Genomic DNA, 12,032 nt, shown 5'->3' with positions numbered 1-12,032 from the left:
GAATAGGCTGGTGTCACTCCCATCATATCACTCGGGCAAGTCTCTGAAATTGCCTCAAGAAAAGAAGTTCAAATATCCAATTAATACAACTGGAAAGCAGGCATACAGAGAAGCAAAGAACTATAGGCCAGGAAGACCTTATACTCAGAGGGGTGCATTCGGTACTTCTAGAAGGTTTTTTCGGTCCAACTTTAGAAGAGGCGCAAAACAATGACAACCATGGATCCCCATTTGTCGGAGCTTGACTACTACAATTCGCAAGTCAATGGAGTCATGTAGTACAAGACAGATGGGTGTTAAGAGTGATAGAAGAAGGTTACAGTATAGAGTTTGTGCAGACCCCGGTAAGAGATCTTTTCTCTCAATCAAGAATGCCGACATCAATCTTGGAGAAAAGAGAACTATTGAAGATCCTGGAACAATTGCTGAACATCAAGGCAATAGAGAAGGTACCAGTCTCACAAGAGAGAAAAGGGTTTTATTCAAACCTGTTCCTGGTGGAAAAAGCAACAGGGGGTTTCCGGACCATTATAGATTTAAGAAAACTGAATCAGTATATAGAGATAAAAAAGTTTCGAATGGAGACATTGAAAACAATCACAGCAGGCATCAGAAGAGGAGATTTCATGGTCTCCTTAGAACTGAAAGACGCATATTATCATGTTCCTATTCACAGTCTACATCAAAAATTTCTCAGATTCTGCGTCCAAGGCAGACACTTCCAGTTCACTTGTTTACCCTTTGGGCTGACCACCTCTCCAAGGGTATTTACAAAAATATTAGTAACTCTGATTGTACATCTAAGAAAAATAGGAATCCAAATTTGTCTTTATCTCGACGACATCCTAATCTCAGCCGCATCGGTGGAAAAGGTCTTAAAAGACTTAAACATGGTGATGTCAGTCCTTCAAGATCAACCTGCCAAAGAGCCAGTTCATCCCAACAAGAAAGGTAACATTTTTGGGAGTAATTATAGATTCAGAAAATGTCAGGCTACTTCTATCAAGAGAAAGGTGTGTGAAGATTACTACTCTCTCAAAGGAAGTGGCTCAGAGGAAAACAGTACCAGTAAAGATGTGTACTCAACTCCTAGGCATGATGTCTTCCACAATTGGAGTAATGCCATGGGCACAATGGAAAATGAGAAAATTTCAGTGGGCTGTCCTACCACATATGAAAGGAAAGAAACCCAATCCCGGGTGCATAAAGTTAGATATCTCGGTAAGAAGATCTCTCGAGTGGTGGACACAGCCAAATTTAAGCAAAAGGGCTATGTCACTTTATCTACCCCAATTCCAAGTAATAACAACGGACGCAAGCCAATCAGGCTGGGGTGCTCACTTCAAGGAACACACAGCTCAAGGTCTTTGGACAAAGAAAAAAAACAAAAGATCGTCAAATTGGAGAGAGGCATAGGCGGTATGGAGAGCAATAGGCGAATTCAGTCAGAGAGTGGTTCATTCACATCTAAGAATCTTCTCAGACAACACTACGGTGGTAGCCTACATAAACCATCAGGGAGGTACAAGGAGCAAGGACCTGATGGTGGTGATCTCCAAGATAATGACATGGGCAGAAGAGAATGTCAGTTTGATAACAGCAGTATTTGTACCGGGGAAAGAGAATATCCTGGCGGACCTACTCAGTCCGAGTACAATACTTCCGGGAGAATGGGAGCTAAATCCTATGATCTTCAAGGAAGTGGTGAAGAGATTTGGATATCCGGATGTGGATCTCATGGCGACGCATACCAACAAAAAGGTGAAGAAATTCTTTTCAAGATTTTATCTTCCACATTCGTCAGCAGTGGACACCTTTTCAATCAAATGGAGTTGTCGCCTAGGGTATGTGTTCCCGCCATTCCCTTTAATTCACAGAGTTCTGAAGAAGGTGATGGAGGACAAGGTAGAAGTGATTATAATCCTACCATTCTGGCCCAGGAGAGCCTGGTTCGCAATTGCGCTCAGACTATCAATAGAAGAACAACAAATCTTTTGTGTCAGAACCAACAGAGTCATCCAGATCCGACCGCATTGTCATTGACTGCTTGGAAATTGAGTGGGATGCCTTAAGACAAAGAGGACTCTCAGAACAGACTATCTCAGTACTTCGTCAAGCAAGAAAACAAGTATCATCAGACGTTTATTACAGGGTTTGGAGAGCATTTATAAACTGGAGAGGGTCTAAGGAAGAACTGGAAACTGTACCGGCATCGGAAGTATTACAATTCTTATGTAAGGGTTTCTTTGATGGACTAGCTACAGCAACGTTAAAAGTACAGATCTCTGCACTCAGTGTCCTGCTAACAGGAGGTTGGCGGAAGATGACCTTATTATTAGATTTGAAAATCTATTAAAAGAATGAGACCACCGGTAAAGGCACTAGTTGCCTCTTGGGACTTGAACCTAATTCTTAAAGCTCTGACAAAAGAGCCATTTGAACCGTTATCGGAAATCTCTTTAAGATATTTGACATGGAAAATTGTCTTTCTAGTGGCGATTTACATCTGCCAGAAGGGTGAGTGAGATACAAGCACTTTGGGCAGAGGAGCCCTATTTAAAGATCTTACCCGATAGAGTGGTACTACGTACTAACCCGTACTTTTTACCCAAGGTCGTCTCCTCATTTCACCTTAATCAAGAAATCTCCTTGCCAAATTTCTACCCAAATCCTGAGAATGAAGAAGAGGAGATGTGGCACAAGCTATATGTGGTAAGAGGAATTATCACATACCTGCAGAGATTAAAGGAGATAAGAAAATCTAAAAATGTATTTGTTCTGCCTGAAGGAACAAGGAGAGGTCTACCGCCAACAAAAACTATATCCAGATGGATACGGGAGCTGATAACCTTTGTTTACACGATGGAAGGGAAGGAATTTCCTTCTATTATTAAGGAACACTCTACCAGGGCGGAAGCAACATCCTGGGCATGGAAGGCGAAGGCTTCTATTAAGGACATCTGTGATGCTGCAACGTGGTCATCACTGCACACGTTTTCAAGGCACTATGAACTTAACGTATCTCTGCCACAGTTTGGAACTCAAGTCTTACATGGAGTTCTTGACAAATAAAACTCTTTAATTACCTGCAAAATCTGGTCCCTCCCTTGTTTGATTATTATGCTTTGGTATTTCCCTAGATATTGGCTGCCATGGGGATCGTAGAAGAAAGTAATGGATTATGCTTACCGACAATTCCTTTTCTTCATAGAGATGCCATGGAAGCCATCAATTACCCTCCCTTGTTGTCTCTTTTTCCTAGGAACCTGTTAGTAAGGAGACACTCGAAAAAACATCTAGGAAGGGGAGGAGCAGGGATTTATACCTGAGGGGGAGTAAAAAAGTAACCTGTCTAACTCAAGGCTGCGGGATGAAATCCCTAGGTATTGGCTGCCATGGGATCTCTATGAAGAAAAGGAATTATCGGTAAGCATAATCTGTTGTTATTTTTTTTATAAAGCTAATTAATTATGGTAATAAACATCGTAATAAACTTGGGGGATTGGTGGGGCGCCCGGGGGAGGGGAGGTGTGGTGGGGAAGTAAATCTCTCTGGCTTCTGCTGCCGCCCTGCATATATCTTTATCTGTATATATATTTATTTATTTAGTTACAGCACCTTATATAGTGCATCAGATTCCATTACAGTGTCTTATATAGCGCAGCCGATTTCGTCACAGCACCTTATATAGCGCAGCAGATTCCGTTACAGTGTCTTATATGGAAAAGCCGATTCCATTACAGCGTCTTATATAGCGCAGCAGATTCCGTTACAGTTTCTTATATAGCGCAGCAGATTCCGTTACAGTGTCTTATATGGTTCAGCAGATTCCATTACAGCGTCTTATATAGCGCAGCAGATTCTGTTACAGCATCTTATATAGCGCAGCAGATTCTGTTACAGCATCTTATATAGCGCAGCAGATTCTGTTACACTGTCTTATATAGCGCAGCAGATTCCGTTACACTGTCTTATATAGCACAGCAGATTCCGTTACAGTGTCTTATATAGCACAGCAGATTCCGTTACAGTGTCTTATATAGCACAGCAGATTCCATTACAGTGTCTTATATAGCGCAGCAGATTCCGTTACAGTGTCTTATATAGCGCAGCAGATTCCGTTACAGGGTCTTATATAGCGCAGGAGATTCCGTTACAGTTTCTTCTATAGGGCAGCAGCTTCCGTTACAGGGTCTTATATAGCGCAGCAGATTCCGTTACAGTTTCTTCTATAGCGCAGCAGATTCCGTTACAGTTTCTTCTATAGCGCAGCAGATTCCGTTACAGTTTCTTCTATAGCGCAGCAGATTCTGTTACAGTGTCTTATATAGCGCAGCAGATTCCATTACAGGGTCTTATATAGCGCAGCAGATTCCGTCAGTGTCTTATATAGCGCAGCAGATTCCGTTACAGTGTCTTATATAGCGCAGCAGATTCCGTTACAGTGTCTTATATAGTGCAGCAGATTCCGTTACAGGGTCTTATATAGTGCAGCAGATTCCGTTACAGGGTCTTATATAGCGCAGCAGATTCTGTTACAGTTTCTTCTATAGCGCAGCAGATTCCGTTGCGCTTTACAATAGTAATAGTAGTACATTCAATCTGCACTATATAGTCATTGCTGCACTGTCTATTTGGCTTTTCGATTTCAGCTGATCAGCATCGGCATCAAAACAGGAGCTTAAAACATGTTCAATCACCATTCTATGCGATACCGATTCAATTTTGACTATGTAGTCAAAATTGAAGCGTAAATTGCAAGTTGTGTACGCACAATAAGGTATATTATCACCGACAATGAGGCTGCCTCTGCGTGCAGGAACAATCGTTCCTCGCAGCTCCTGAGATGTGAAGCTCAATGGATTCAACATCTTGCCACACTCCCCTAGACGTTTGAATGAATCCTTGGGTTTGCATTGCTTTTTTTGTAACCTTGTAACTTTATTACTTATCCTGCATTATATTGTATCTATTTCTCTTTACATGTTGTTGTTGCCATCAGATGGGGGCCCTGTGACTGTTAATTCCATGTGGTATACAGTGCCTTTATAGTTGTACCTATATTGCATCTCACTTGTATCCTGAAGACAAACTAATTAAACTTCAAAAAGTTGATTCTACCTCTGCTTCTATTTTACTTTATCCGAGTGCCCCCTCTATGCTTACTGCATTGTGCTCTGACATCTGGAGCTCCTAATAGTGCACCGGTGCTCCCTACATTCATCTTGGGATTGCTACCCTTAATTGTATCATGAATATAATATATATAATATATATAATGACCTGGGAAAAGAGGGTTATACGGTAAGATCATTTTTATGATTGTATATTGTGACGAAAATTCGATAGCATTGGAACATTGATATTCAGATCGGAGTATCTGTGTCTTCTTTATATGCGAGATATTAGCTCCTTTGGGGAGCCAAGTTCTTCTGTATATGCGCCTGGAGTGCCACTTCATTGCTGCTGTATAATATATGCAACCAAATTCTCTGACTGCAAACATCTCTCCCTATTCACCAATCAGACCCTATATTTCCCTTAGCCAGGATGGATGTGCGCATTACTCAGGTGCTTACCTTGCTCCCCACTGTCCCAGCTAAGGCTGCTGCTCTGTAAATGTCCAGTGACAGCAGCACCATCTGAAGGAAGAGGACAGCCATGGGCACTGACCACACTACCCCCAATATACCCCACAGATATCGTGTCTGTACCTGTATTATTAGTACTGTTATACAGGGGCATAATAGAGGCAACTGCATACACACTGGGAGGTCAGGAACCCCCCTTACAAATCCTGAGTTTGTACTAAGTGTAACGACTCGGGCTGGGGACTTCCCCCCCCCCCTCCTCCCTATCCTCAAGTTAGGCAGCTATACTAATGTAGTAACCATGCCTACTGTTATGCTGACTCCGCCCATTGTTGATTTGGTGCTGCCCACATGAGGCCACTTCCAGAAATTTTCCTGGGCCACTTTTGGTCCCCAATCCGCCCCTGGTGTCATGTGACGTCAGCCCCCCGCCCCTTCCCCCCCATGCATGCATCCCCATAAAAAGTTGGGCAATCCTCTGCTTCTGCCCTCTGCCTGCCCCCGGACCTCCTTGTCCAGAGTGAACTGCTTGGCGAGTGGGAAACTCGCCAAAGCTGTTTGCTCCTGGGGTTTGTGTATGCACATATTCACGTATCCCCCAGGCATCGGGGGAGTGGCTGAATTTGGACCCATACAAATGGGTCTGAATTGGCCCCTAAATGCAGTAACATTATTACGCCATTGGTGTAGAACTGCTATGGTTACGGTATAGAAGGGAACATTGTCTAGGTCGTCAGACACTGTCGAATGGTCGACAGTAACTAGGTCCACACCTGAAAATGATCAACATACTACAGGTCGACATTGCCAGAAGGTCAACACAAGTTTAAGCTGGGCATGGATATGGTCGACACTGAAAAAGTCAACACAACCTTTTCACATTTTTTGGTGTCAACATATTTCAACATGGACACCGTATAAGTGTACCGCTGCTCTCGCCATGCTTTGGGAATGCTGCGTCACTGCACTCAGCACACTGTTATCATCTCACTCTGGGCCTTATTCTGATCGGTGCGGCCGGATCCGAATATGCGGCCAGAACCGTGCGTGCGAAACCCTGCCTTCCATACGTATCGCCAACTCCGTCCGTACGCGGTAAGAAGGCCGAACGGACCGCACGTGTATTTTTCATGGACTACGCCTCCTCCATCTCAGGGAACCTCCCCCAACATTCGATGGTCGCAGACCATCGAATGCAGGACCGAGTGGTCTACCAGCTCCCGCAACCTCAGACCACACGGACATTTTTCCATGCAAAAGCAGGGATCTGGGCGTGCAGCTGACATCCGGCGATGTCATATGTCCGCCCCCTACACGTGCGTCACGGCCGCATTACCATACGGACGCCCAGCATTTGCATGGGAACGCCCATGAAACGCGGGGCGTATGCATATGGTAATGAGCCCAAATAGCCCTTTACGCCCCTCTCCACCCCCTGTTCGGAGTGTTCACATTTCATGCGGGATTTTGCCATACGCCCCGCTCGCACATGCGCAGAGACGCCTCTGCACATGCGCAGACACAAAACATCGGCTGCACGAACGCACGCGGATATTACCGCACCAACCAGAATAAGGGCCTCTATGACCACTTGGATTAGTAAAGTATGAACCAAGTCGGTCTGCACCAGAAAAACGTGAAAAACTCATGTTGAACTTTGAGGGTCAACCATGTCCATGTCGACCTTAAGCTTATTTTGACCTTCTCTCAATGCCGACCTAAGTTACATTGACCATTTCCAATTGTTGACCTAGTCACTGTCGGCCATTAGTTGTCAACCTAGAACCCAGGGACCGCACACCTACTGATATACACCCTGTTAGTGCCATAAGAAAATACTTGCTTTTTATAACCTCTTTCAACACATTTTATTCACAAAACACAAAATATTAAGTTACATTAGTCACAAAATGTGTACAAAACACAAACATGCTTTATTGGCATACATCAAGAAAGCCTGAGAGATGAGATATACTCATTGGAAGTATGCCTCAATGTGTCAATGCGTGCCAGTGCATACCACATCACTCCATAGCAATGGCTCAATAATCCGAGGTACATGGCCCAACATGTGGAAATATTAATAACAAAGAATCCCAATTTTTGCAGCAGTTGATGGTGGAATTGATGGTGGAATAGTTTTAATGTACTCCAGAGAGCAATGACAATTATTGTGTTCAATGGGTTGAATAAAATAAACTGTACATAGATCTGGGGAACAAATACACCATCTACAGTCCCAACACCTTATATCAAGCGAAGGGTCCTCAAACTATTTTGCTCTGGGACCCCATCAGACAATAAATATAATGACAGGACCCCAGCAAGTTACTGCAGAAGGTCATCACATCACATGTGTAGTCTGCAGACAGCTGGCAGCATTGTGGAGGCACAGAGTGATGGGAGGAGTCTAAAATAACAATTCAACAGATTTTTAAGACTCCTTGTATCACTGACTAAGATTAGAAAAGTCATCAGCCTGATGCTCAGCAACATGGAGTCACGACCCCATGTTGAGAAGTTCGGGACCCAGTTTGAGGTCAGGACCCACAGTTTGACAATTGCTGATCTAGCAGAAGCCTGGAGCAAAAGGGGGAGGTTTTTTATATTCCTCTGGGATGTTTGCCTGACAATCATTATGCTGCTGTTTTGTGTTCTTCGGTATTGTCTGTCCAATACGGCCAAAATTTTCCTTTACACTTTTCATATGTGCCGCCATTGCATTTTCCATTTTCTTGAAATCCTGCGTTATTTCTGCTTCATTCACAAAAGATGCCGCTTTAGTCATTGCACTGCGGCAAGCTTTTAGTGGCTTCTTTGATGTGTTGGCTTGTGTCTCTCCATTTTTATCATGCATGTTTGCGTTGTGAGCTGTGTTCGGGAATAATGAATCTACACTTTGTGACTTTGACATACGTTTGTGCCGAATTGGTAACACAGGCACCTGTAAATAAATAACAAGTACTTATCAACATTAGAAACAGGCAAAAACACAAATCAATGGAAATACTGTGTGTGTGTGTGTGTGTGTGTGTGTGTGTGTGTGTGTGTGTGTATGACAGATAGATAGATAGATAGATAGATAGATAGATAGATAGATAAACTGCACACACTTACTACTCCCAGTACTAAATGCCTGGCTCAGATATGTGAAGTTATGTAGAAATACAGAACTGATATTCAGCAACATCAGATTAAATAAACCACGTTTTTATGGCATACATTTAAAGTGCAGAGTGACAAAAAAGTTTTATACATAAAGAGGAGTCCAGTTGAATAAACATAATCAATACTTAGCAGCAATTGGCATAAAGTAAGAAAAAGCGGTCCTCCTCCACCAAGGTCATGGCATGCTAGAGAGCACGTTAGTCATGTGCTATTGACCACGTGACAAGTGCGTGTATTTATACAAATGTGGAAGAGAAATGATTGGCTCTGAAAAAGCGTGTACATGTGTGCCAGGCGGCAAACTCCGGGAACTGTAAGTGCCGCTATGCACATCCGCCGGGAGCTGCTGTGATGCACTTCCACCGGAAGTCCCGCCCGCGTCAGCTGACGCTGGACCTGCCCATCCCAGAAGCGTTGCCACAGCAACATAAAACATATACAGAGACTGGAAGAGAAAAATAAACAAACCACGCTAAGGGCGGTTTCACACACTCCAGCTCCTGCCGGACGGTAAAATCCCACACGGCCAGGAAGCCGTGCTGTGCACAGTAGTTGTGAATGGACACTATTGTGTCCATTCACATGGGACGGCCACGGCCCGGCCGTCCGGTTGCAGCCGGATCCCGCCACTGGAAGGGACGGCTGCCGGGCTGTGGCCATCCCCTCCATTCTAAACTGATGTGTGCAGCACGGCTCCCCGGCTGATGGTGAGTCAATGATTGAGAAATCAGATCTAACAGCTCACTTGACTATTGCGCAGTAATTTAAAGTGAGCACATTGTAGTGTCCAAGGGGAATGATTAAATAATCATTTGCATATTTTCACACTTGATAACCGTGGGAAATCACAGCCACCCCCCATTGCGGGACACTGCTACTCCCAGGTGTGAAAGCAGGACAGTCCCAAAAACAAAGGACTGTGTTGTGAAGATTGGGATATATGTATGTATGTTCGCTAAATATCAAAGTGAAGAACTTATCCTTACAGCATTGATTGTTGTCTGAGACTGGGTAGGCAGTAGAGGATATAGTCTGTTTCCTGGATGAGAGTGAGGAAGATTGCCTGAGAGGTTAATCATTTGGGAGTTTAGGTCATCAGGAGATTGAAGTCTTCTGGGTGGAACAGGGGGCAGGTTTGTGTCCAGTGTTGGTCCAGATGTCCCCGCTGTGCTGACAGACGTATTTACTGGGTTTTGAAGCGGTGCTGCAAGTGTCTTTTGGTGTTCAAATAATTCCTCATAATCGGCAGCAGATTTTGTTTTCTATAACAGAACACAGTATGTTATGTTAGGTGGAGTCGTGTACAGGATGCAGCAACAGCTACAAACTTGTGAATATAACCAACTCTGAATCTCAACATAGACAGAAGGTCGACACAAGCAAAAAGTGAACATGGAAATGGTTGATACATGGAATGTGTAAACCATTGCCGCAATGACCATTTGAACATGTCGACCATATACATGTTGACCATATCGTGTCGGACGATTGACTGTTGACAGGACGATCGGATACCCTCGGTAAAATTTTGTTAAAGTTACTTATGTTTGGTTAAAATCAGTAGAGGGTGATTTTATTGTTTTTCTTATTTATTTTTAAACTGTCATTGCAATACTTTTTTAGAACAGCATTACCATTTACATCCAGCTGTGAGTAATCCATTACACCAATGTTGAACTGACAGAAAGGATGGTCTCACCTCAAATTGGGGAGGAAATGGCACTATTTTAATTTTTTGATTTACCATAGAGAAGACTACTTTTGGCTTTTATTTTATTTTTTTATTGAGAGCCGAGGTGTAAGTCCATCCCAATCACTTGGAGGCAATTTGGATATATGCCAGCTCCTTGAAAATGTGTCACCAACTATTGTGTGTTGGTGTCAGAGCCCACAGTGTATTGGCAGTGCTACACTCTGGCCCTTAGTCAGATCTGATTGCAGTACAAATTTGTTTGGAAAATGGACATAACCATGTGCACTGCAGGTGGGGCAGATGTAACATATGCAGAGAGAGTTCAATTTGGGTGGGGTGTGTTGAAACTGAAATCTAAATTGCAGTGTAAAAATAATGCAGTCCCTTTACACTGGACTTCTACCCAGGTCCTGACCTGGGTAGAACACGGCTAGGACCTGGGTAGAGGGCGGTGTAAATGGGTACGCCGGGTCGGATGACCTGGCTCCCATTTACATCAATGGGAGACGTACAACCTGCAGACAGCAGCATCCGCAGGTTGTACGGGGGGCACACACAGCCTGCTCTGCTGTCTGCTATACTCTGCAGACAGCAGTGGCGGCAGCGGAGGAGGTGAATGGATAGCGCTTGGAGATGATGTCATCTCCAAGCGCTGCCTCCGTCTACCCTGCGGGTGGGCACCGCAGTGTAAATGGAGTAAATTCCGGATCCCACCCGGCTTGGATCCTTCTTCCAAATGCCGGTCGGATCCAAGATTTTTGGTGTAAAAGGGGTATAAGTCTGCAGTAGCAGCAGTTGTGCCGCAAGGCTCCATTGGAAAAGCAGCAGTCAGATTTGGGTCCCACTGTGATCCACACAAGTGGTGCAGTACATGTAGATGACCCTTCAGGGCATAACGACACCTTGAGGCAGGTGACTCCTTTGCCTCTGGGTGTTATGACCATGAATGAGTGGAATCTTACCACTAGTGGAGTTTGATATATTTATTCTAACATACTATATAATCATCTATCTACACTGGATCTGTCCTTTCCTTTGAGTCAAATTTGGAGCGCTTCACTTATAATGGCAGTAAACGGATTTAACTTTGGCTCTTTAATATAAAAATTCAAGCTGATTTCTGCCATCATCAGAAATGTGTTGTCCTTCTCCAGTTTTCCTTGGTTCCTAGGTTAATAGTAAATAGCATCAGCAGCATTTTATAGAGGGTTATCTACAGTAAATTAGTCGCACTAGCTTTTTGGCCTGAAAAAAAAGGTCCATTAAATCGATCTTAGCCCAATGGTTCATTATTGGGCTATCTTGTTCTAGTCTGTTTTTTTCATCTGAAAAAGGACCAGCTTTCAGGCAATAGCACATGGGATCCAGAATTAGTTTCCAGGAGCATATGTTACAGGTATCATGGAAATATGGATACCTACGGGCTGCTTATCAGAAATGGTTCTCATGGCATGTGAAGCATAACTACTGATAAATGCCGGTTATAGGGGTCCAATGGGATAACTACGTGGGATCCATATGCCGTGGTAATTTACCATGGCTAATTGGATATCCCTCACACTTTAAATTTTTCTGGCTGA

General features: G+C 43.8%; 1 protein-coding gene across 1 annotated transcript in view; it reads right to left on the bottom strand.

Moving 5' to 3' along the window:
* Positions 1-7,503: 7,503 nt before the first annotated feature.
* HSH2D (hematopoietic SH2 domain containing) overlaps positions 7,504-12,032 on the bottom strand; it is a 52,077-nt gene continuing 47,548 nt past the window's right edge. The window contains exons 5-6 of the mRNA XM_083158259.1: positions 9,746-10,021; positions 7,504-8,535 (exon numbers count right to left, since the gene is read on the bottom strand). Coding sequence (XP_083014385.1) covers positions 8,161-8,535; positions 9,746-10,021 — 651 coding nt within the window. The 3' untranslated portion in view covers positions 7,504-8,160. The remainder of the gene's footprint in view (positions 8,536-9,745; positions 10,022-12,032) is intronic.

This window comes from Crinia signifera, chromosome 1 (assembly GCF_055691185.1).
Source record: "Crinia signifera chromosome 1, ASM5569118v1, whole genome shotgun sequence".
NCBI classification, from domain to species: domain Eukaryota; kingdom Metazoa; phylum Chordata; class Amphibia; order Anura; family Myobatrachidae; genus Crinia; species Crinia signifera.
The sequence above is the reverse complement of the archived record's forward strand: the minus strand, read 5'-3'. Positions and strand labels throughout refer to the sequence as shown.